This window comes from Pithys albifrons, chromosome 5, assembly GCF_047495875.1.
Source record: "Pithys albifrons albifrons isolate INPA30051 chromosome 5, PitAlb_v1, whole genome shotgun sequence".
NCBI classification, from domain to species: Eukaryota; Metazoa; Chordata; class Aves; order Passeriformes; family Thamnophilidae; genus Pithys; species Pithys albifrons.
In genome coordinates, this window is record NC_092462.1 from 7,782,035 (window position 1) to 7,809,154 (window position 27,120).

Genomic DNA, 27,120 nt, shown 5'->3' on the forward strand with positions numbered 1-27,120 from the left:
CATAATTAAAGGTCAAATAGTCACTTCATCTGCAATCAATCAATAGAAGAAGTACTAATACTAAGTACTAATCAATCAATGGCAAATGCACTAATAAAAGCCATGCATCAACTGTCTGCATATCTGTGTGCTCACATGTACTGTGCATACATGTGAGCAGGGAGGGGAGAAAGAGAACAAAGTGTGGGCGAAAATGCCAGAGGGCATTGTGAATTCTGTATTTATCTTTGCTCCTTGTATGTTTATATCCTGCTTCACTCATTAGGTGAAATACAAACAAACATTATTTTTTCTGCACATGTGATGCCCTATATTGATAAACCTGCCAAAGTACCCACCTCTATGCAGAAATATAGCTTGTGTTCTTAACTAAGAAACACAGAGGCACCTACCCAGTGTAATTTGTCCTTACACAAACACGCCCTGCACTCTGATCTTTGAGACAAAAAGTGTGTCAACTCTTCTGTCTACAAAATAAAACCCAGCATATGGGAACAGCACTCATCTCCGTGCAGAGCAAGTGCTTATTCAGGGATTCAACAGTGGAAGTGGCAGTTGGCCTCATGAGCATGCACTGCATGGGAATTAGCTGGTTTCATAATATGGTGAGGGAGAAAGTGACTTACAAAAGTCTTCTCATGGCTCTCCTATTACCACTTCTAAAGCTTTAAAGCTGTCAGCTCTTCTCCCACTTTAGTCGGTGCCATTCTGAGCTCTCCAGGGAATGGGCCAGACATACCTATTTGGAGTTTCACCTGCCAAGCTGAGAGAAATCAGTTTCAAAGCGAAAGAACAAGTGTTGGGGGGTCATTTAGAGACTGCCACTAGAATGTTGAAGACAAACAAAGCAGAGCACCACCACGGATGTCAAATGAGACCCTGAGCCGCGTTTGTGCTTTCAGGCGTTGTAATGACAGAGGCAGAGGAAAAGCTCTCACCACTCTAAGTGAAGAACTCTCGTTACATGGTTTATACTACACTAGGGACAAGCAGAAATGTGCCAGAACAACAAAAGGGTAAGGGCCAAAATGCCTATGTCTGTCTTGTTGCTGCTAAGATCAGGGTGGACAAGAGTGTTCTGTGGAAAAATTCAAGTGTCATTCAGAAATGGCTAATGCTTAAAAACAAATCAGATCTACCCTGCTTCCACCTTCAGTGAAGTTAAAAATGCTGCCTGCTCTGGTTAACATTCCTGTTCACATCATCAGCTCGGGGCACATCTCATCACTCTGCAGCTTTGTAAAACCTGATCCTCCTTATTTTCACAGAAATGTGTTTTTATACTGCTCTAACTTATCTGGAACTGGTGCTAACACAAGAGTAAAGTATCAAAGGTCCTCAAACCAGCCAGCTTGAACTTGACACACAGCAGGCACAACTATGCAACACACACATACAGTGTAGGAGTGCACACAGGAGTGCCAGGGACCTCAGGCTTACCAAGGATGGGCTCCCAGGGACTGAGCATTTCCCCATCCCTCTTCAGGATGACTGTATAGCAGCGTGTCCTGAAGCTGGCAAACAGAAAAGTCTGTAGCCAAGAAACAGCCCCACAGTACTGCGCTCCACCACCTACCTGCTTCATTTCAACATAGTCACAAGACATCTGTATTAGGGAAAAAAGTATGTATGGCTGGGGAGAAGCTGCGAGTCCTTGAAGTCAAGGTGGCCAAAGTATTTTTGCTGGTGTACCTGGGCATAGAAAGCTGCAAAATACAAAACCTGACTCAAGGGGCTATGCTAGCCAGAGCAGTAACTCAGAATTGGGAAAATGTGAGCCAAAAAGTCAAGGGAGCTACAAACCTCAAACTAAATTCTTCTAAAGGAGAAAATAAAATATGAAATGGAGAGTGCAGCAGCAGAAAAAAAGAGAGTTGACTCAGCTCTGTGCATAGAGTCCAGGTCAAGACAGGCTGCATGAGGATGTTTGGTAGAGTGAGTAAAAGAAATGAACAGTCTTCTTTTGTTCCTGGGTGATGGAAAGCCCCTTCAGGACTTAAATATTTATAAAAGGCTTTGAGCTTATTTTCTTAATGTCATGGCAAGCTGCATATATAAAACTATTTCCACTGGAGAGGGAAAGGGAAACTTATACATTGGTGCTGTTGAACACAACTGGCTTCTCCAGTTTTAATTCTACAGTATCACAGTAGTGTCTAAGTTTATATACACCTCTAAACACCAAGCATAGAAGCATGTTAGGACTTACATGTGCAGTGGTTTTCTACAAAGACAAGTGTAATGTCCTTAATACAAGCTCACTTATTAGTAGAAGCTTCAGTTTGGTGAAAAAACCTCATGTCATTTAATCTACATTCTGCTTCAAGGCAAGATCGACTCTATTTAATTTCCATCTGAGGCTTGTCTACAATGATAGGAGATTGAAAACATCAATAGGCAACATGGTCCAAATCTAAACTGTTTTGCATTAGACAGGTTTCCCTGATGGTTAACTTAAATCATCATCATTGTAACAAAGTCCTTCCCCTTACCAAGTCCACTGTGACAGTTACTTTATTCCTTCTTTGCATTAACCTTTAATGCATTCGAATAGCACTACTGTATTTTCAGCTGTCTTCTCTCAACAATCCAAATTTTTTCAGTCTTCCTCTGGGCTCACATTTTTGAGGTCTAGTCATTAATGGCACTCTCCTCTGATCTCTTTCCAGTTAGTCCATATAATTATTGAATTGTAGAGCCCAAAACACGGTGCAAATGTCAAAAGCTGTAACACTCTCAAGCCATACAACTTTTGCTACGTCTCTGCAACCCACAGGACCTTGTGTGAAGAGAAACTAGGTTAGTTTAGTATGATATGTATTTGAGAAAGGTACAGGGCTGTTACTCATTTCCTTGTTCTTCCTACACTGTTAAAATAACTTATTTAAGTATTTGTTTCAGCAGTTTTCCACAAAATGAAGTTAAACTCACTGATCTATAATTCCTCATCTCCTCGTTGTTTCCATTGTGAAAAAGAGGCATTATGTTTTATTTGTCTTCCAGGAACTCCTTCACTTCCCACAGACTTTGAAGGACACTTGCTAACAGTTCTGCAGCACAGGCCTGGCTGAAGCAAAGAACCCTGAGGTGAGTTTTGCTGTATTGAACTGGCTTGGAAAACAACTCAGCTAAGTCCCAGCTTGTTCTTCCTCTGTATCAGGTGAATTCTTACCTTTGTTATTTACACTAGCTTATTTGTCTTTGACAGATACAGTCTTGAAAAGGAATATATTCAGTCATATATGCTTCACTAAATGTTTGTTTTCATATTTTGAAAATATTCTAGTTGTTTCACTGACTGAACATAATGGATGCACCAGGAGCAAGTGGCTGTAAGTGTATCTGATTTAACAGTATTTTGTGAATATCCATCAGAACATCTTATTATCACTAAGGGGTCATAAGTGTCAAAATCTCAAGGACGTTATGATAAATGAGTTCTAAGAAATATAACTATCCAAAATATCTGCAGACTTAGACACATATTTTGCTCATGTTAAGCAAGAGTATTGTCTGTTTGTGATTTCTGAATACACTGTATCCTTTGATATTCACTTGTACATCCCAGATTTTAGGCGTAAGATTTTATTGTGAAAGTGGGCAGATACACCTTACAATCTTTTCAGTATCAAATCTGAACTTTTATCAATATTGAGTTAGACAACAGAACAGAATAAGAACAGAAAGAAAAATCCAGCTTCCACAAATAAGATGGTCTTAGTCTATAACCACTAAAATCTCAGCAGAGGAGACTGTGTCTTCTGCCTTGTAATAAGCATTTGTGTTATCTGTGCAATAATATTATCCTATCAGTATCATACTGGTAGCGTTACTTGTCACATTAAAACTAAAACCATTTAAGCAGAAAAAGCAGTGACTAAAACCCTATTTTTCTCAACAAAGCAAGGTATGAATGTTACTGCTATTTTGGTCACAAGCTTATCTCCTGACTTACCCAGGGTGAGGGATTTGTGTGTGGAACAGAAAACGATAGCCACTGTGTCTGCTGGTGTGAAAGTAGAGTTATTCCTAGAAAATAAAAAAAGTTTTATTAACCTCTGATAACAAAATCCTTCTTAAAACAACATCAATCAAATATATTACTTTGAGGATCTAGATACACGTTCACATCACTTTGATCAGGTCTAGTGACAGAAATAATTCTACCTATAAATAAAGAGTCTGATTTATTTTTTTAAAGCAGAATTGTTTCTTGGTTGTGGCAAACTCCCTAATGAATATGCTCCCATGTGAGGGAAAGGGATTTTGAACACATGGTATGTAAGACACAACTTTCTTCCAGCCAAGGTCATGCTGTATCACAGCAGTGACCAGCTTGCCTCTGTAAACAAAAAAAAAAAAAGAGAATGACCTACAATTTCTTTTCCTTGTATGTAATATTAATAAAAATATCAGTTTAGATAGTATATGGAGTCTACACTATGAGCACTGCTTAGAATATGGAGTTAGCTTCTACATCAGAATAAAACTGCATCCTAAGAGTTTAAACACTGGGACTAAGGCCAGGAAGGGTATGAAAATGACACAGAGAGAGAGATATATATGACTGGCCAATGGATCACTCTTTGGTCCACATAAGGAGTAATTTTATGAGATCCTAAATATCCCCCCTACTGAGTTGATTACTACTTATGGCACTTCAGATTTCACAGTTGGGACATAACTTCCCCCCAGATTATGTCTAGCAGTTCAAAGCTTATTTAAAAGTGCTTTTGAAGGCCAGGATATGATCTTGTCACAGAAAAATTTTCTTGTGGCACTAAAAAAGCCCAAGTAGCAGTAAGACATCACAGTCTTATTTGTGATTCTCCTTTACAGATATTGTATAATATATATATAAAGCATATGTCTGGATTATGGCCCTTTCATTCAGCAGAGTGCTACTAAGACAAATACTCCAGTAAAACTAAGTAAGAGGACAACAGTGGAGACTCCAACCAGCTCAAGTGATACACTGAGACACTGGTAATACCATTCTCACAGTACTACTTTTTGAGAAGTGAATGTACAACAGTCCCTCCTAGTTGATATTTAAAAAGAAAAAAGCTCTACCAAACATTAGCTCAGGAATCACCACATAAATGGAACAAATTTGACATATACAGAAAAGAGTGAATTGCCAGGCCAGCAAATGCATCTTGAGATGTAAAAAGTCAAACTGAGTTCTCTCTCTCATATGTCATCAGCATGTCTGCAGGGCAAATTATACCTTCAGTGACATCTGTGCAAATCTATTTTTTTCAGTGGATGAGGTATAGCAGTGATTGATTGAGATTTAACAACTCTGTAATTAACACACGAGAAAGGACAGAATTCAGGTCCTGCTCTCTCAGCCTATGAAACTCTAACAGAGAAAATGCAGTAAGGACAATATGAAATACCAAAATGAGGTCACCCCCTCCTCACAAACCTGCCTTCTTTACACATTTGTATAGACTATAACACCCAAACTAAAGATATCACACAAAACAAATATTCAGAGGTTGTCATTCAGCTCATTCGATTACCTTGTGGAGAAGAGGAAAGTCAAAACCATGAAGCTCATCTGAATGGAAAATACTGAAAGAGAAACAAGTTAAAATTAGAGCACAATTGCAATTGCTGTGCATATGCCTTTTGTCCCCATAGTACAGGTCAGAAGCTAGGCTGGACCAAGTCTAGTCCAGAGAAATCCAGTGATGGACAATCTTTAAAGACTGCCTGGAAGAACAACATGCATCATTACATCCAGGAAAGCCAGAGCTAATGTGGCTGCACAAGTTCTTCCTGGGCTAACTCTTCTGAATCAAGCATTTCTGGACACAGTGAATGGCAGGAAAGGTCACCAGTGCAATGCTGCACATCCTTTGCACTAGCTTTGTTTAATGGGTTGACAACATAAAATCTGTCAGACATGCTTTGGTTGCTGGGTATTTAGACTTTCCATTTTACAGGAGGAAGTACAGTGTGAAATCACAATCAAAATAAATACTCTCAACCATGGGTATATTAATTATGATCATTCACGGGGAGAGGAAGAGAAGATCATCACAGATGTTTTAATCCTCTCTGAGACAAAGGCTAACTCCTGAACTGGGCAGCACACAGCAGACAAAGCAAGCTCAGTCAGCTTTGTAAAGTGTGGATGGTTTCGTGTGCCCTGGGGGGACTCTCCTCTCTGCCAGCTCTGCTGACACCCCCAGGGGCTGTGGGATGCACAGAGCCTGCCCTTGGACAGTGGAGACATGGGGAGAAGCTGGTGGCTTCCCCGTTGTGCAGCTGGGACTGCAGAGACCGAGCCCAGGAACTCCCCACAGAGCTGCAGGAGAAACCCTGTGACCTGCACAGCCCTTTTCTGGTGTTTGTGGGTTACAGGGAAGGGCTTTTTCTCGCAGCAGGATCTGGGGTGGGTCCTCTCCCTTTCCCAAGCAAAACTCAGGAATGCAATAAGGCAAACATGTCCCAGTGGGGAAGTGCAAGTCAAGACAACACATTTGATTTTGACCCCAGTTTACAACTGGGGAACGTGGCAGGGATATTAGCTATTACCAGTGACATTTTCTATTCTCTTACATACATTTCCCAGAATGTATAAATGTCACCTCAGCATGCACTTAATTCTTTCTTCATGAACTAAGGAAGCAATCCATTGTTCCTGAATTACAATTTTTTTGCAACTAAGTACATTAGTTTAATAAGCACAGAAAAAACAAGTCCCTTAATACATATAATTTTGTAAAGCAATAAACACGTTTTGCTACCAATTATTCCTTGTGCCTATTTTGCCTTGTGCATATTACCATAAAACTTACACAAAAATATTAATCAGCAGACTAAAATATGCAGTTTCATCTCAAACTCCTCATGCTAATTTCACTTCATGGTGTAACATAATACCTGCATCCAGCCAACCCATCCAGGGATGATACAGAAACTTCTTCTAGAATACAACATGCATATCCACCTCCAAACTTCCTCAGTTATTGGTTTAATAAATATTTTAGGAAAAAAAAGTTGCCTAATATGTTTGAAGCTGTTACAATGCTTATGCTAATATTCTCACTAAGAAATTCCAGTTATGCACATTGGCAATGTAAATGCATACACAGTAATTTTCAGTGCATTATATGGCAAATGGTACATGTAATTACACATGGCACAAGTGCAGAGCTGTCTTTCTGAAAGAGAAATAAAGACCAAAGAGGGCAACAGAAGCAAGCACTCTACACCAATTGTTCAAGAAAGAACATGACTTTTTAACTAAAAAATAACCTTTTCTTTCAAACTAGTGGTCAGCACAGCAATATAAAATTATTTCACTCTGAGTTTCTCTGCATGTTAAGTCAGAGTTGAAAATTTCCATGTTATTCTTTGTTGCTGACAACTCTGCACTGATTTAAGTGCATCTGGGATGTGGTTCTTCTCAGATGCCTGAGCAAAGTAGTATTTCACCCATTTTGGGAAAAAAGCTCCATAGCAATGCTTCCTACTTCTTTGCTTTCAGAATAAAGAATTTATGTATCATTTACATTCCATGTCTTATTTTACACATTTACAGTGTTTTATAATCCAATAAAATGCCACAATTAGGATAGAGTTAAGAGCTGATGCACAAAGGGCAGGGGTAAATTACCTACTGCCTTCTGTGGAGGTTGGATTTGTAGAAAATACATTATTTTTATTAAGCAGAAGCATGTGCAAACACACACACTTCAAGGTAGGTGGTGCAGTGATTTCTTGAAATCTCATAGTTCAAGTGTATGAGATGTGATTTGTACTGAAGGATACTATAGTTACCTCTTCTCCATGCAAATTGAAACTCCTGTCTCTGGACAGTCTAAAGTGAGATGGGAATTCCCTGCTGGGAGAGGAGACAGTGCCTGTACACCAGTGCCTTTCCCTGGGAGGTGGTGATCTGCAAGTGTATTTTTAACTGATGCCAAGGATACCAGCAGGCTATTCTCATGTGGATGTTATTTCAGGCTGAATGACTAGAGTGCTTCTAAAACAAACTCTGTAAGGAATGAGTTCATCCACAGAAACAGAAGCATATCAACACATTCAGACTCTCAGCCAGTTTCTAGATTTATTTAAAAACTGTTAGAATATTTAAAAGCTGTTTAAAAACTATAATAGTGCTGCAGACTAACAGCTCAAACCCAAATATTTCCTTTCTGTTTGGATTGCAACAGCTGTGCATTTAAGGCTGTTTAATAACAAAGGAGCCAAAGCAGGACAGCAATAAATGCTTGTAAAATAATACTTTGCCCCTTTAGAAAGGAAGGGCCACTGGGCAACCTCAGGCACACTTAAATAGCAGGGTTCATCCTTCTCTAAATGCTTACTACATCCCATAAAAGCATCCAGCCCCTCAGAATTCTGGTAAGCTGGTTTACTAGATGCTTTAGAAGTGCAAGCTCTAGTCCTATGCCATTATCCCCACAGCTCCACCAGTACATACAGCTCATTACACACCTGAAACACAGAGAGAAGAGGTGCTTTAAGGCTGAACTTACTTATGAACACTATGATAATCAAGCTAAATTTATCCAAGTCGATATTTGGATTGGCAAAAGTATCGCAGAACGTTGTGTAGATGATCATCAGGAGCACACAGCTGCTGATGGCACCAAATGGAGGCTTCTTCCTTTCCAGCCAGTCCTTGATGTATCTCCGGACAATCTGAAACACAGAAACCAACAGGTTGCCTCTTTTCAGAGATGTAGGGAGCCAAGTTGGGCATCACAAAGTGAATCTGACAGCGGAAAGACACAAAGAGAAGAGAGTAATTTGGATGACGGCCACAGTGGATTTCAAAGCTTCCCTGCCACACAACTCTTCTTCTGGGGAATTTAACATTTGTAGTGCAACTTCCACTGGGCGTCCATAATGAGAGTATATTTTCAAGTACATTCAAATCCATCCTTAATCATGCCAAATGTTCTTTGCTAGCTGTCACTGAGACATGCCCATTAAGCCTCCCCAAAGTTTATCTCCTCTGCTGATACTAATGGATGTATGTAATTATCACAGTCCCCTCTGCATCAACAGACAATTCCAAGTGCAACTTTGGGAATCTTAAAAATCTGACATCTTCAGGAATTTCATGACGGTAGATAATCGAAAGTGATCCATGGAACATTTTAATATTTAAATAGCTAGCGATGCACCAGAAGTTTTTAATTAAATTATAACTCAAGCTTGAAAAGCAAAAGTGCATGTGTTGTGGGAGTTTAAATAATTCAAACTCTGAATATCTAGAGTTTTTGTAAATCCAAGACAAATGCCATTTGCACACTTTTAGAATACCAGAATTAACACATGAAAACAAGGAAACCTACTGTACTTAGCGGAACTTTTGCACTTTCAGGAAACAGAATATGAAGCTGTTTTTCAAGAATTTTTTAGAAACCACTATAAATTTTAAAGTAACTTCAACTTTCAAATTATGCTGAATAACACAGCACTAAGCCTCAGCAGATACAATGCATCTATTTCAGTCCTGCCTGGGGAGTTGCTTTTAGTTTTTCTGTTTACTTTATATGGTTTGAAAAAACTTTTTAAAGCTTTTATCATGCAGCTGCAACTTGTGTTAATTTTTCAACAATCACATTATCTTGCCTAATTTCTCCTGAGACCTCCTGATGTTCTCTGTTTCAGAAATAATAGCACAAGATCCTGAAGCAGTTCTACCACAGGCTCCAAAGGTGTCCTGTTATCTTCCCTTGGCAGTACCATTAACAAACATCACAACCACCAGTTTAACGATCCAGAGCATCTTAGAGGTATTCAAGATTAATTAAAGCATCATCACCACTGCTGCCACAGGACCCTTTCACACACACTGGCTGCCAAAGCTGTGGGATTGACCTCATGGCTGTCATTTTTCCTCACTGCCTTCCCAGCCTGTTTGCAAGGCTCTCGGAAGGTAAGTCCTGGAAGCAGCTATCCCAGACACCACAGCAAATAGACTTCATCGATCACAGGGCACACACTAAAAATTGGCACATGGGGTTGATGCAAATCCAAGCAGGCTGCAGACCAGCACTTACCTCTCAGCACTCCTCAGCTTCCTGCTGGTGAAAAATAATAGATTTGCAGGAAACCGGCTAAGGGAATGCTCAACACCCCAGTGAAAACACTGAACTTTAAAATTTCACACTGGCCAGATGTTAGAGAACATAACTCAAAATATAAGGCCAAACTTCTGAGAGAGTTCAATGGAGCTCCTTCAGCCTTCTCCTGCAAGCCACTGGGTAGGAATAAGACACTACATTGATTAAAGAGAGGCAAAAAAGCTGAGTGAAGACATGCAACGAGCAGTGTCAAAGACATCAAATTGGAAGTCCAGATTGGTCTAATCTGAGCAGATTTGGGACTCTGAAATCATCAGAAGCAAAAAGGAAAGTCTTTCACTTCTAAAGTGAGTGCTTTTTTAAAGAAAGTAAAAAAAAATTCCTATTATCCTTTAAATCGTCACATTGAGGAAAAAGAAAAGCTACTTAAGACCACCTATTAATTTACAGTCCTTCCAGAAGATTTATACTGAAAGAAAAGTGATGGCTCATTATGCCACGGTACAACTTTGAGGTATTTATTATGAAAACTATAACCTTGTGCCTGTACAAGGTCTAATAATAACACACATGAAAATAACATTATACATATAATTATCATGGATTAATATATAAGGGAAAGAAAAACATTTAAATAATAAAGATCAGAATCTTATCGATATCTTCTTTAAATATCTACCTCCAGTCTGGAATTACTGTGCATCAACAATGATAAATACCAGTATAGCTTCTTATTGCACATCCTATTTTTTTTTAAAAAATCACATAGTCAGACCCTGAAGAACTAAATTGCAGCTCCAGGAAATCATCTAATCAACCCAGTGTCATGCTAAATGCATCCAAACCACAGACAAAGTACATCCTATCTAACACAGAATCCCATACATTTTGATCTTCACACAAGGTTCAACAGGATCTGTAATTTCAGAGGTCTATAATCCCTGATTTGAGGTAACCTAAATTCTTGTATAACTTGAGGGGAGAACTGTGACCTTACAGAAGCTCATGTCAGCTGATTCATTTTGACTGAAAAACAATCCATTTGTTATTCATGCCCAGCAGAGTTGCTTCAGGACAAGGATGCTTTGAAAGCTTTTTAATTCTTAACCCAATTCTATAACTTTTCAGGGTAATCACAGAACTAAAAAAAAAATGTAGTGAAATAACTATAAATCCCACAAATACAATAAAGACAAACACACACTCAGAGCCTGGGCTGAGCTATGAAAGCAAAAGCTAGAGCAGTCATTTGGATGTTAAGGCCTGTACAAAGGATGTCAGACTCAGGTGCCAGACCAGTGTTTGAGGTACACACCAGTACAAGGGAGGGAAAAGCACCGGAGACACAGGCAGATAAAACATCTGAATAATGGAAGGATGAACGTAAGAGCCCAGAGTAGAAGTGCAAACAACCGGCATCCAGACTAGATGCATCACACTGATGGAGAAGACCAAAAAGAGGGTGTATTATGCTTGTGTGGCAAGGTTTTGGTAGCAGGGGACAACAGGAATGGCTCCTGTGAGGTGCCAGAAGCTTCCCTTATGTCTGATGGAGTCAGTGCCAGCCAGCTCCAAGACGCACCCACTGCTGGGCAAGGCTGAGACGAACAACAGCACTAGGAGTGCCTCTGGAATAATGTTCTTTACTCTGAGGGTAGTGAGACACTGGAACAGGTTTCCCAGAGAAGTTGTGGATGCCCCATCCTGGAAGTGTTCAAGGGAGCATGCTAGTCTAGTGGGTGGCATCCCTGCCCACAGCAGAGGGATGGGAACTCAGTGAGCTTTAACGTCTATTCCAACCCAAACCATTCTACCCTTCTATGAATATGTATGTATGTATGGCCAGACTTCGAGAACGCAGATTTGGGAAGGGCTCTCCCCATGTGGGTGTGCCCTTCCAGCCTGCACAGTGGATTTTTTAGGTGAGGCACAGCATGCACAGAACTGGCCCCACCATTTAAGTCCCAAGGTCCATCTGCCATGGCCAAGCGAGCTTGGACAGTGACACTGAAGTCCTCAGGACTGTCACAGCACCCGGTACTAACCGGGGCTGACCCTGCTGAGCATCCAAGATCTGACAGGATGGGATGGCAGGGAGGCATTGAACTGCCAGGGGACAGTCCCTACTGAGACTCGAACTCATGACCTTGGGATTCAGAGTCCAGAGTGCTCTCCTTTACACCACAGGACCGCCCCCTTCTATGAATAATCACTATGTGAAACATAAAAGCATTTAAAAATGTCCTCCAGGGGGAAATGCTGCAGGCTGCTCTCATGCTGCAGATCGATGCACAGTTTTTAAGGTACGAAGTCCTTCCAATCCATATCCACACAGAGGCTCCTGCAGAATTATTTCTTTGAGGAGGGCTGTGAGCTTCTGGTCCTACAGTACTGATCACAGTGGGTATGATGAACTGTAAAGATTTTTGTGCAGATTCAAATGCCAGCCCCAAAGAGGAGGCAAGGACTGACCCAGAGGTTGCTCAGGAAAGAACAGGGCATGGTGATCCTTCCCTCAAACTGCAGTTTAGTGGAGAGAAGAGCGTGAGAGAAGGGTGGAAAAGGAGGGGATATTTTATAAACAACCTACATGATGAAAGATGCTGATAAACTCACAGAAAAGTTAGACAATAAAAGAAGATAAATATGTCCATCAGGCAACACCTCCTAGTAACTATGTTCTGGCAACCTCCAAAGGTTTTGGAAAGGCATCAGCTCGAATTTGCTTCAAAACACAGTTTCAGGCTCAAACTTTCCTGTTGCCCGTGATTTAATTTTTAACAACAAAGAAATGTAATTACACATGAATTAGCAGTAGTGTCCCCATTTCAATTTAGTTCTTCTACCAGAATAGTTACATCTACAGTATTTTGTCTCCAGACTGCTCTGTATCCTGCCATAACCTCCTTGTCTAAACACCAGCCTCCCTAAGCAAAGGGGCTTACTGCTCATATGCTTAATTCTCTTAATTCCTTGTACAAAGAAACATGATCTGCTGTTCCAGGAAGACAGGTAAACAATGCTCATCTGTTATAAGAACAAACATGAAAATAGCAGAAGATATATTACAGAAAAACAATTCACTTATCTAATTGGGTCCTCATAACAGTCGTGCTTCATACCCAGAGAAATCTGTCAGTAAAATACAGCCAGACTGTTTCCACCTGTCTGCTCAAGTGCTGGACATACAAAATAAAAAATGCAATAAACAACATAATTCATTAATGTTCATTATTAATTGAACTAAAGAGGGTAAGGAGCTCCCTCTCTTATATGGAATGAAATAATTTCTGACATTCATAATAGAGTACATCTTTTAAAAATTATCTAGATCTTGAACTTGATTTTTTAAATTATTTTAAACCCATGAAATTAAATAAAAAAACAAAAACCAAATCCAAACTGGAGGAAATGGTTAGGAAGTCACATTTTCTGTTTCCTTTATACACACAAGAGTGTCTCTTGGTATTTACATCATTACATAAAGGAGATTCTTCCTGATTTTATCCACTCATTTGGACTGATTTAATCTTTAACAGAATTTATAATGTTTGTAGTGCATTTCTACTCCTTTTGTTTGTTACGCATTGGTGTGTACTTCTAAATACCTGGGAACATCACCCAGGGCTTCACCATTTCAACAAAGAAACTCAAGTCATTTTTTCTTTTGTTGAAACACACAATAAAACACACTGAATCCATGCTGGATTATCACCATACCTAAATGCAGCAGTTGCTTTACTTATTTTGTTTTCTAAGGTAAGATTGCTGACTCATTCTCAATATTATTACAACTTACAGCAGTGGACTTTTGAAATAAACCCCAAAATACAGAATTTCCTTTTGAAAATCTTTGAGTCAGATTGTATATTTTCAACAGCACAATAATTTTCAATATCTCTTCTTGTATAGTGATGGCAAAGCAAGGAAGATGACTGCATGGAATATTGGCAACTATGCCAGCAAAGCCTAGAAGACACGAAAGGTGGGAAAATTGGAAATAAAATCAACTAAGATGACAGCGACTGTGGAAACCAGTAGAAAGAATCAGATACTGGAACTGAAGGGAGATTAACTGGGTTGTATAAATGAAGTATGATGATAAGATGGAACAGCTTTCACAGATTTCTGTACAGCACAGCCACCCTCCACATTACAAGGTCTGCACTGCAGTTCAAATGCACCAACACTCTTCCAAAGCAGAACTTGTATCACTTCAGCCAGATTCCAGTACTGATAATTTTAGAGGGACTGTACCTGTGTGAAGGCATGAATTCCTGCCTGTGCCTGAGTACTGCTATAAAGCTGCAAACTTTGTCATGGTTCACCCCCTTTTCTATACCTTCTAGGACATCAATAAATGTCAAATCTATCCTTGTCCTATGGAGTATGCAGTCTAATGATTCTGTTCTGAAGACAGGATGGAAAAAAGCCTTTTTTTTTTACAAGCATCTTGTTTTCTTCCCTCAGCTTACCAAAGTCCCCTAAAAGCTATCCTACTCCATTATGTCAGTCAGTTTACCCCCAAGAGATAGTTCCTGACACATATATGCCTTTAAAGCAAGCTTTATAAAAACCACATGAGGCCATTTTCAAAATTAACTTTCACGTTTTAGGGTAATTTAAAAGTGCTGCTTTAAACCCCTATGAACAGGTGCGACATGGCAAAAATGTAAAGGGTGCCTGCAGCAGCAGTACATGTTTTCTTCCTGTTTTGTATTCCATGGAGATCAGGTTCTGCTCCCTGAGTCAGTATCAGAGGGGAGGGAACTGAGGTCTGAAGGCTGTTTATCTGCCTTCTCAGTCTTCTGCAACAAGCTCCTAGAAGAACTCATCTCCCAGGGTACCACTGCTCCCTGCAGCTCACCTGGACTTTGAAGAGAAAGCAGGGGTACTTCCACATGGATCTAATTTACATGAACAAAAAGATCTGACACTGTTCCCTTTTTGATAACAGTTTCATTAACTGTTGTTTCCCCCACCACTATAAACCAGCAATAGGCTTAGTTAAATAGTACCTTCTACTCCCTATAAACTGCCACCTACCTTTTCCTTTCCATTTCATAGTCTTTAAAAATAAATACCTTACTAAGCTTTTTAGTTTCAGTTTCACTGACAACTTGTATTGCAACATAGCACCCTTTTAGACTCGTGTTTATAAGCACACCTCTCACATGATGATAGGGTTTCTCTGGAACATTTTGGGCAATGATGCAGAAGGCACTTAAAATCCTTTACTTGTAGGATATCCAGATTTTTGTGTGACCAGATTCAGTAAGGATTTCTGTACAACTGGCTTTCATTTTGTAGATTTGGGAAGAAGAACTACACAGATTCGTAACATTAATTTTAGCTTTAGTTAAGGTCTGTTTAATGTGAAGTGCCCACTTTATGCTGGCAGACAAATTACCAATGGGGCAACTAGAGAATGCATGAATGATAATGTACAGACAAGCTTTTTATTATTTATTCATAGAAAACAGTGGGTTTTGGTGTGCTGCTTTGAAAAATGTTCAAACTAGTAGAATATAATGAAAGCACAGTGAAAATTCTATTTCATTAACATTTAATCATAAATCGCTCTTTAATATAAAACATAAAATAAAAGTCTGTCATAAGCACTTAGGTGTAGGGAATGGAGAAAGTCTGCAAAAAGGGGAAAGGAAACCTTGCAGTGGGCTTCACTGTTCCTGTTATCTGTCACTTCAGAAGACAAAAATAAGCCAAGAAACAACAGTTTTCAGCTAAAGCACACAACTGGTCAAGAAGAAACTGCTTAGACATTTCTCAAACCCTTACATTTTGCTGGCTAAAAGTATTACCAACATCTATAGACAGGGAAACAGTGATTTTAGCAAAACCACAACAGCTCAAGAGCAGCAATCTTTACCAGGACTTTGCTACCCAGATAAAAAATAATCACAACTTCAAGCTGCCAGAGCAAATTCAAAAATCTTTTCCATGAAATATCTATTACCATGTTTATCATATAACAAGTATTCTCAAATTCCCCTTAGAGGTATACAAGAGTGATGCACAAATAACATGCTCTTACCCACTACAGATCTTCAAGGCTTATAGAAAATTAGATCTTCATAAAATACTATAGATTATGTCTCTTTTTGAGACCTCTTGTCAGAGAGGTGTTATTCGTTACTCTATAAATACAAATGCAATATTATACTATCAATACTGATTTGAGTAACATCATACTGTCAATTAGCAAAACACATCTGTAGACACAGAGGACACAGGCTACAACACTTTTTAAGTTTAGACAACCTTCACATCTCTGACAAAGAACAGAGCAATTCTCCTTATTGAAGGCCATCCATCAGTCACTGCTATCCGTAAGACTCGGTGTCTCTCTGATGACATAATACCTTCCTCCTCCTTTAACAGTTCTTTCTTTCCCTAACAAATGGCAGCCACCACCCGAGCAGAGCCTGTACCTGCAGCCTCTCACACATCCCTGTCAGAAGCTAGAAAAGCATCTTTGACTCCTCTCAATAGTAGTCTTGCAATGCTGAAAAAAATTGTTCAAGAAATAGTAGAAAATAAGCATCAATTACACTATTGTGACTTCTTTGTCCCAGCCATCATTAAAAATGCTGACAAGTCAGCCAAGAAACCCAAACTCTTGATACATTTTGCCATAAAGCAAACAAAAAACCCCAAACAAAAATCTAAAAGCACCTTCTCATCCGCTTTGCTTCTATCCCAGGGGCTGCTCAAACAGCCAGCTCTGCAGCCTGCTCAGGAAATGAGCATTTAGGCAACACAGGTTTTCCCAGAGGCAAGATTTTTTTAAAGGAAAAGAAAGCCCTCGGAGAATGCTTCCTTTAAGCAGTCTTCTCTGTTTTACACTGCTGTGGTTCCAGCATAAAGCCTCCCCTGATCACAGAGGAGTTAGGAGGGCTGAAGAGAGGCAATCCTCCAAGCAGGCAGCTTTCAAGCTTCTTTTTTTCTCACAGTCAAGCCCTTGGCTACCTGGTAAGCTCAACACCGACTTTGCTGCTGAACAGTATGACTGTGCGTGGTAATGGACTGACATTGTGGGCAGCAAATGATAAATTAGAAGTAATTGCTGGAACTGCCATTCATGAATTGCTCCTAGCATATCTGGAATCCCAGCGTGAGCAACCTGCAACCCACAAAGCAGCACTGGACTCCTGGGCCACAGGAACTATGCAAGAGTTCAGGAATGACTGAGCAGTGCTCTGTGAACCAAGGGCAGAACTTCCCATTTACTCGGAACAGATTCATGCCACTTTCAGATGAAGGGCAAGCAGACCTATCACTGGATCTTCTGGTATCAGTCCTTTTCTTGCCTATTATTTTTCCCCTTTCTACTGCCTCTTACTTTTGGATATCTACCTCCAAAAATGACTCCTCTTCCTATCTGGGCAGGTTGGTTTACCTTCGCGCAGCTCTACCGTATCAAGACAATCAATGTAAACCACCCCTGGCATTTCTGATCGGTAGCTGTCATTACCATTTCCTCTCTTTCATACCCTCTGAAGAGATATAGTCAAGTGCAATAACTTTAGAAACAAAGTCTTTATGCTTACAGGGGTGTGAGCTATTCCTGTTGACTGCTCATTTTCAGAAATGGCTTCAAACACTTTTCAAAAAGAATCCTCCTACTTCTTGTTGAAGTGTATTTATAAAAATCCAAACACTTAATTTGTCATTGAATTACACGAGCTTTAAGATTCTCTGTTTTTTCTTTCAGTCTTAATCAGAACTCCTAAATCAACCCCCTTCTCATTGAAGTCTCATCACAATTCTGATTTTGAACTTATGATCATACAGAGCACTTATTTCATATGCCTACTGCTCAGTTCATGATACTTAGCCTTATCATTTCGTACAGTTGAAAGAACACCCAACTCCATCAGTCAGCTCACATATCAATTTCTTGTAACATCTACCCAATATGGCATTCTATTATATATACACATGAAAGTCCTCTTGAAATTTTGTCCAGCAATCTACCATCATCTTCAGGCTTATTGCTTTGCAGTACACAGGCTGACACTCCATCACTATACATTAATTTATTGTTAGATCTGCTGCCATGCTATTTGTTTCCCAGACATTTCCAACTAAGCCTTCCAACTAATGGCTTCCAGTTTTTGGACCTTTCAGGACAAGAGGATTCGAATGGTTTTGCTTGTTTGCTTTTGGTGGACACTTGATTTCGATGAGGTAAGTATGTGATACACAGGTAGGCTCATCAGCAACCTCTTGTCCTAATTCAAAAAGAGACTCGTAGGCATTTAATTCAAAGCATACGAGCAATTCAGCTGCCACCAGGAACACAGAACTGATGTCCATTTTCCACATGATGTGGTTACAGCCAGGTTACAGAGGTATTCATGCTGGTGACCACTGCCATGTTTATCGTGCTTATTGTCTTACTAGACTTCCGTGGGGTTTTTTGATCAAAAGAAATGAACTTCGATAGGAATTTGGTGAATTACAGCACATGCCAGTTTTGAAATGTGTAATTATGGTTTGATACAAGACTGACTGTTCTGTATAGCACAGGCAATGACAGATATTCTTAACCTTGTCCAGAGTGCTCCTTTTTAGACTCCACTGTCATTTGACTACATTTGGAACCATGCTTTCCATTTCAAAGCTGCTTTAAGCTGACAAAATTCAGAAAGTTGCAGCTGAACTCAGAGTTAAACTGGATCTTAGAATGAACTGTAAATACCACTGATACTCCCTTTGTGCATTTTCCATGTCTGAGAACAACGAATACCTACAAGCATGCAAGAATTAGAAGGTGTTTTAGTATCCAAGGACAGTGGAAACTTGTAATAAACTTTGGTCTTACTATTGTGACATGGGAGAAAAAATAATCTGTGAAAAAACAGACACTACAAAGGTCACAGAAAACCCTACACAAGCAATCAGTTTTTTTGCATCCAATGGAAATTCTCTAGCATATGCCATGAAAAATAAGGCTTTGTGTTACAACACAATGAGTATAAAATTAAACACTGAACAACTGCTCATTCCACAAATATCCTTCAACCAGTGCAACATGACAGAGGAGTCATGCAGAAAGAATAGTTTGCAATTGTGCAACTAAACCCCTTATTTTAAAGCATATGCAAAATGGCTACAGCTGCCTTAGTTTTATGATTTCTTAACTTCTGACTGCTTAGCCTTTATATGTTTATTAACTCTGAGAATTTTTTATTCCCATAATTACTCGTAGATACTACACAGGCAGAACTTCCTCCATCACCCAGACAAAGGGCACATGCCAAAAGAACTATATAGTATTCTCAAAGCTCATTTGTATGGGGCTGGAGTTTCTCACAGCCTGGGCTGCCATTTTTCCCACTTTATGTTCACAAACTCCCTCCTCGAAAGGCAGCAGTGTATGTTTGTGGTGGTGAGGGACAGATGCTCAATCTCAACAAAGATCAATTTGGCTCCAGGGAGCACTGGAGCATCTTTTCTCTGATATTAGACTTCACTATCCTGAGGCTGTTCCTATGTGGCAGCTTATCAGGCTGCCAGTCTGTCTTTAAAATAGCTCTCTTTATCTTATTCTTTTAAATAAGAATGTATATTTAAAAGACATACCTGTCCAATAATAAGAGGGACTACAACAGTCATAAACAGCTGCGAGAATATAGATGTAAAAGGCACAGAGGAGGACGATCCAAGCTACAAAACAAAAATACAATATTAACATTAAACTTTTTCTTAGAATTTGCAAATTTCATACACAGATTTCACAGATTGGTATGCATTTTATTTTACACATAAAAACTGTGAAGTGTGTGTCCTAACTTGGATGTAGGTGCACACATGTTTAATTATTAAGTCACAATAAAGCACAAGAACAAAACTAAACCAAACTCTCTGATTGATTATTTTATAACTGTAGGTAATATTTCCATCAATATTAATTTCATGGAAAACCTGCTACACATATATGCCAAGTAAATTATATAAGCATTTGTAGGATGATAATCTAAAGAGACAGAGTGAATATTCCTAACTAAACTGTTAGCTCAACTCACTTAACCATTTATACAAGTATGCAGCAACAAAAATTGAGGTAGTTATTTCAATAAATAAATGAAAATAATATAGACATTCACGTTTTATTTCAATGTCAAAAAAGAGGTCTACTGAAAGTCTATAACATTCTCTCATTAGGACAACCGAACTGTGACAGGCTGAGTCTTCAAATAGGTGAACTTTTTAATTACAACTCTAAATACCAAAAGTATTTTCTTAAGATGCAGGTAGAAAACATGAACACACAAGTCAGTGGGATTTTCACAACCTACTTCAGAATGCTTAGAAAAACATGTAGTATGTTTTACATTCTGATGGGCCTTGCTTTAGGCTAAGTCACTGAAAAGCTACATTTAATGTAATTTATTATCTCTTTAACATCAATAGAGTATGCATTAAGAATATGCATTAAGATGACAATAGCATTGTCAGAGCTTCCACAGACAACCATTTGCTTCATGGTGAGGTAAAAGACACAACACTGAGGATTTCACAGATCTACATTATTTCATATGTTGCACTTCACTTTAGAGATCCTCAAAACGATGAAAAATTCAGAATCTTTTCAGCTCCATCTAAATTATCCTGATTTCCTAAACATCCTGATTTCTCACTACATCATTCTCATAAATTACACTCTGATTACATTATACTTTTGACATTTATTTTCCTTTTAAAGCTGTGTGCAGGCATGACCAAACAAGGTGATCATGCAATCTTGTAATTTTCTATGACTCTGCCTTGAAAAATCCACATATGGCCATAGAAGTGAGTTTGGCATAAAACAAGTTTCTCCATAAATTCAACAAAACAGAAAAATCAGAGATATCATATACTGAACTATTGTACTTTTTTGCAGAAATATACATCTGCAACCTTTACCTACAGAAAATAATCTGATGAGAAAACACCAGCTGTACATACCCCTTTTGGAGTGATCTCCTTGTGTAAGGACTGCTTGGGAAATCTGTGAACATGCCTTTGAACACACTCTAGGCAGAGAGCACTGGGAGGAAGGTACAGGATATGGCTGTTTCCTCTGTGCTAACTTAACTGGGAACATCTGGTAAAACTCAGTCTGGACACTTAATAAATTACAGCATTTCATCACCTCCAATTTTAAAAATGTGGGCACAGAAGGCTGTTGGAGGGGACCTGAAGACAATGTCACAGCTGAGAATTTTGGTCTGCAAGTAAGGTGCAAGTGAGAGCACTGAGACTAAGGAACCTAAATTTTCCATGAAGTCAATAGGGAGAAGTAAAAACTTGCAGGGGAAGACTCAGATCACCCACACGAGTACCCAAAGTCAGGAGTGCAGCCACATTCTCCAGTGTGATTCCTTGCAGAAAGCACAGAACTCCATCACAGCACTCATGATCTCCTTGTTTTAATTCTTGTAAGGAGCTTCTGAAATTTTAAAAGGTTCATATTTTTTCAAACTGTATTTGGACTTAATCTTTGTTATGTGCTGAGGAGCTAAAAGCATTACTTACTGTGTGTTCAAGGAAGTCTTTTCAAGTGAAAGTGGAGATTTTTAAACTTTAAAATCTGCCTGGGCCACAGAGGAGTGAATCTAACCATGCAGTCTGTAGTCTGTACAATACCAGTCTGCTCTGTGCAGCTTCACAAAACTGTGACACTTGGCAGTGGCTCCTGTGCATTTCTATAAAAACATTGATTGGACTTTACTCATGACTTTTAAATTTTATGCTCAGTGGATGCATAATCAGTTTTTTAAGTCAACAATGAAAAAGTGTTCAACGACATAACACATTGCTGGAAAGGCATAGTCCTGCCAGCTTTTTTTAATACTACTTCAAATGTAGTGTCTTCAAACTGCTGTGGAGTTTTTTAAGCACTTGATATATACAAAAGGATATGTTCTGTTTTGGGTGTGGGGTTTTGTTTTGTTGTGATTTTTACATAATAAGAAACTCATTTAAAGGTACTATTCTGGAATGCTAAACCAATTTACCCAAGAAAAGTAAAATTATTTTATTAAAAAAACCCCTTCTCTCTATCAGGATATCAGCCTATGATTCTTCATGCTGCCAACTCCACCTCACCCATTCAGGCTCATGTCATTGTCATCTGGCCATGAAAAGGCAGATGTGTCAGGAAATTCTCTCACTCTAACTATATCTTAAGTGAAAGAGAAATCCACATATCAGTCCAAAATGTCATCATTAATAACTAAAAAAAAAATTATTCAACCTTCCTTTTGCCCAGAGGAAAATAGTTCTTCAGCAACATCTGGTTTGTAAGGAAAAACCCTCTCCTGTTTGTAGAAAAAAGTCAAGTTTTCCGGCTTGCAATACAAATCCTCCCCTGCATGATCCTATGATCATCTATATAATTTTGATCCTATTTCAGCTGATACTTGAGAATCGTATTCTTCTGACAGTCTGCAGCACCTGCCATTACTTTGTGCAGAACAGAATGGATCTAGCTTTTTTCTGGGGTCCCTGGGAGGTCCTTACACTCTGCTATAGCTCCCCTGGGCACAGAGGGTCAGAGCAGTGGGTTTGCTCTGCCCTCCCCTCATGCACTGCTGTGCCTTAGACCTCCCTGCCCCACCTGTGGCACTGACATTCCTCCTTCAAACAGACTTCTCAACTTTGTCTCCCTTCTGTGTATTTTCACAATAACTTCAGTGGACTGGTTTTTATCAGAACCTGTTAAATGATGTCTATCAACACTTGTATTAACTTAACCCTAACCTGTTCCCTGGGAGAGACACAGGAGATAAGATAAAGCCTGAAGAAAAGGCAGGAGCTTCTGAATGACACAGAAGAAAAAAACTTTTTAACCCAGACCCTGGACACTGAGTGGCTAACCATGAGGAATCAAAAATGTTAAAGGATACACAGCTAATGGAAGCCCAATTTGACCAGGATCTTCTCAACATCTGTAGCATCCAAAATCACCAGGCTCACAACCCTAAGTGTCCCATGGACTCTCAGACATTGCCTAAGTTTCAGACTTCCTCTCAACACACTCTTTGGATATATTTGTCACATCCATTTTGAGAAAGCAAAGTGAGCAATGAGGAAACAAAAAGCTTGATAGAATGTTAATGAAACCTTCCTACCCATTTACAAATGCAAACATTCTGTCTGAAAGAATAAAAATTATTTTCACAGAATCATAGAGTATGGTGAGTTGGAAGGACCCATCAGGATCATTAAGTCCAGCTCCTGGCCCTGCACAGGACACACAAGAGTCACACCATGTGCCTGAGAGCACTGTACAAAATGCATCTTTAACTGTCAGGCTTGGTGTTGTGACCACTTTCCTACGGAGCCTGTTCCAGTGCTCAGGTTTTAACTGTATTAAGGTATATTCTGTGCTCCATTTGCTCTCATGAGATATTTTTTTTTAAAAAAACCCCACCACCTAAATCTGCATTGCACCAAAATTAGCATTATGTTAAAATCGCTGATTGTATTTGGCTGCCACCCTTGTTATAATAATCCCCATGTCTAAAAATGAACCTTTTTTCACTGGCCAACAGAAGTTCTATAAGAGTTGGAGGAAAAACATCATAGAATCAAACTGCTGATCTATAGCTGAAAAAAACCCTCAACAAATACCTGACTGGAATGACTTATGAAAGATAAAATGCATCGTTTAATTAAAAAGGAATCACAAATTTCCATGCCTCCATATTGTCTATGCTTATCTTAGAACATTTTTTAAAAAGAAGTTTGATATTATAAAGGGATCAGAACACACTATTCTGGATAGCAGCATTTCAGTTAAAGTTTTATTAATAAGCCAGCCCTGCTTTAATAGACTCACTATTCAAAAAGACCCTAAAAATTCTTGCTTGGGGAAAGGCACTTCTCACTTAAATAATCAGAGTGATTTCAACAGGACAACTCAGACAAGCAGAAAGAGAATTGCAGGCAAATCTTCCCAAACAATTCTATTACCATCCAGTACTTCAAACCTGAACCTGCAGCACTCTTACTAATTGTCCTAGACCTTCTCAAGAGAAAAAAAACCCCTGACAAATTATTTAGTGGGTTTCACTACAAGTTTGTGATAAAACATTGGCTAACCCTTAACTTAAAGGCTGTATTTAATTGGCTATGGTAAAAAATAAAGAGCAAAACCCAATCTTCCTTGCATAAAACCGAGACAATCCCATCTCCATAAGACAGATGCTCTGTTCTAATGTTTCTGGCTGACCAAGCAGGTTTCACATGAGATGTTCCCACATCCACACTGCCACTGCCTCAGAAGGAACACGTCCTACCAGTCGCACCAAATTACAGCCCAGTGACACATTGAGCCCACTTTGGAGGCAGTTGTCCTTTGGGGGTAGCTTTTCCTCTTCCAGTGCTCTCCTGCAATTAACGTGCTTCCTCAGGTTGTGTGTCTGTGCTCCTCACACGCCATCAGCCGCTTCAGCTTCGCCAGCTGCTGAGCACACAGGGGGAAGGGAGGCAGGGGGAAACAGGGCAGGAGCAATGGGGAGAGGCACTGCCTGCTCTCTTATGTGAGATGTTCAATTTAAGCTTTTATCTTCCACCTTCAGGTCTGGCTACTCTGACATTCACATTGAAATTTGGCATTCAGTGCTACACTGCTTCTGGTTACTCCCATCCAATCCAGATCCAGCTGCCTTAGAGGCCTGTCCAGTTCACTCCATGCCCTAATACTTTTACATCCTTTTGTGGATGGCAGACCCACTACAAAAAGGACACAGAATGCGATACACTTTTGGAAAATACTTGGATAGGATCCAGTTTAATAATGAAAAACAATGAACAAGAGTGACCACCTGAACTAAGACTTCCCTTGCTTTGCATTCTTTCCAGAACCCTGATCCTGACCCAGCCATTGCAGCATGCTGTTTTAAGACAGAGAAATATGCACATTGTCCCCAGTAACCTAGGTATGTGGCAAATGGAAATGCTTTGCAGTGAATACACTGCCATGTTCAGTAATGATGCTGAGGCTCTGGGAAGTTGGGAGCAGTTGGAAGAGCACTAATGTACTTCTATGAGTTCCACAGTGCCCAATTTCAAGTACGAGGTCAAAAGAGATGAAATAGTCACTCCTACATAACATTTTCCAGCAGTTCATACATAACTCACAGGTCACTGAGCTGCTCTTCCTACCCCACTGTTTTAAAGGCATTAACATGCAGAGCACTCTGATATCTTGGTAAGGGAGAGAAGCGTGTAAAACATGTCCATCGAGAGTCGCCATCCCAACCACTGACCAAGAGCCATTGGCACTGAAACAGTTCACCTCAAATGGGTGGAGAGGGAAGGGGAAACATATCACTGAGAAAGGAGTTTCTACAGTTTGTGTTGAAATTATAAAATAAAGCATTTTTTATTATGCCTCTTTAAAACTACAGGTTGTGCCTTCCCTCAGAAAGGGGCTATGGGACAACAGAGATCATATCCCATGGTTTGCCAGCCATGTATATCAGCAAATAGACCTTTCATTGTTATTCTTAAAAATTAAACCCAAGTCCCTAGCTCTGCGAAAGAACTAAGTATATTCTGCAAATCCTTGTGTATCCTATATGCTTGTGTGGCTGTGGGAGTTGATTTGGCACAAATATAAAAGAATCTGTCTCTCTACATATACCCTCCAGTTCTGTTTCCAAATTAAAAAAAAATAAAAAAAATCAAAGTTTCATAATCAGGAGTATGGAAGAGGAAAAGCTGACAATCTGATTTTTTCTCCCCTGACTTGGGCAAGGAGACTGTATATTGTGGGGTTCCCTTGCTAAAGTCATCACAGATGCCTGATGCTGTCTGGGCTCCCCTACGACACATTAAATACCAAGGCAATCCAAACACACCTCTTGATTTTAAAGCCTTTTATAGAGCTATAAAAATAACCATAGGTATTCTTCACCTGAAATACATCAGAGTTACTCTCCCACTTTACTGTGGTACACTGATCTTGAGGGCTAACACAAAGAAAGAAGATCAAGTTTACAACCCAAAATACCAAAATGGGAATTAGATGATTAATATCCTTGGACAGTTGGAACTTAAGGACTAGTTTCCAAAAATTCTGCTTCAGATAAGGAGGTGATTAACAGAAAAAACATAGATTAATAAATACAGAGTAATTAATAACCACAAATATTATTTATACATGAAAAAGACAGCTGTGATGTACTAGAAGTGATACAACAGTCGAGGTAGAGGATACTTGTGACATTGCACAGGGCCTGGATAAGACCTTGTGAAGAACCTTGTGCAGCTGTGCAGGATTCACGTTATCTAGGCTGAAGAAGGAATTCAAACTGGAGCAGGTGCACGAAATACCTTAGAACAAGGGACTTGTTTTATTAATTTCTTTTTTGAATTTACATATTTAAGATTAGAAATGCATGGCTTCTTCAGACTAAATGACAGACTGGGAGAGTGAAAGTCTGAGACAAAGTGATAAATTTCAGAGAAGTACTATTCAGGTATATGATAATATTGACAGCAAAGAAAAATGGATAAAACACCTTCCACCAATACTTACTGGAAATTTGTTTTATGTTGATCACATATTTTTAGTATTGCAAGGAGGGAGAGAGAACAAAAATCCATACTTTTAAGTTGGTTAATGTTCAGTTTTGAGTGAATTGCACAGCATGGAAGAGGCAGATTGGCTGTATTTTGTGTGTGTGTGAGGAACGGAGAAGGTCCCTATTATTCTGTTATTTGTTTCCAATTTAAATAACAAAGCTATAAAAGGTAAATGCGAAAGAAGGAACAGAATTATTAAGCAAATATTTCACAGCAGTCATTCTGGCTAATTGTAAAAATTTTGGATCAGATCAGAGAATTTTATTCCCTAAAGATTAAAGAAGAAAGGAAACTGTGAGGTAAATAATCAGGTAAAAATAATGACGCATTTTGAATCTTCCACATGAATGAGCTGATCTGTTAACAGCTAATGCACTGTGCTGCTTCCCCTCCCTCCCCCCTCACTGTAATCAGCCTTTTGTCACATACCACTGAA

General features: G+C 39.3%; 1 protein-coding gene across 1 annotated transcript in view; it reads right to left on the reverse strand.

Moving 5' to 3' along the window:
* SLC10A7 (solute carrier family 10 member 7) overlaps positions 1–27,120 on the reverse strand; it is a 162,735-nt gene that overhangs the window by 22,989 nt on the left and 112,626 nt on the right. The window contains exons 7-10 of the mRNA XM_071555632.1: positions 19,686–19,769; positions 8,517–8,682; positions 5,529–5,580; positions 3,956–4,029 (exon numbers count right to left, since the gene is read on the reverse strand). Coding sequence (XP_071411733.1) covers positions 3,956–4,029; positions 5,529–5,580; positions 8,517–8,682; positions 19,686–19,769 — 376 coding nt within the window. The remainder of the gene's footprint in view (positions 1–3,955; positions 4,030–5,528; positions 5,581–8,516; positions 8,683–19,685; positions 19,770–27,120) is intronic.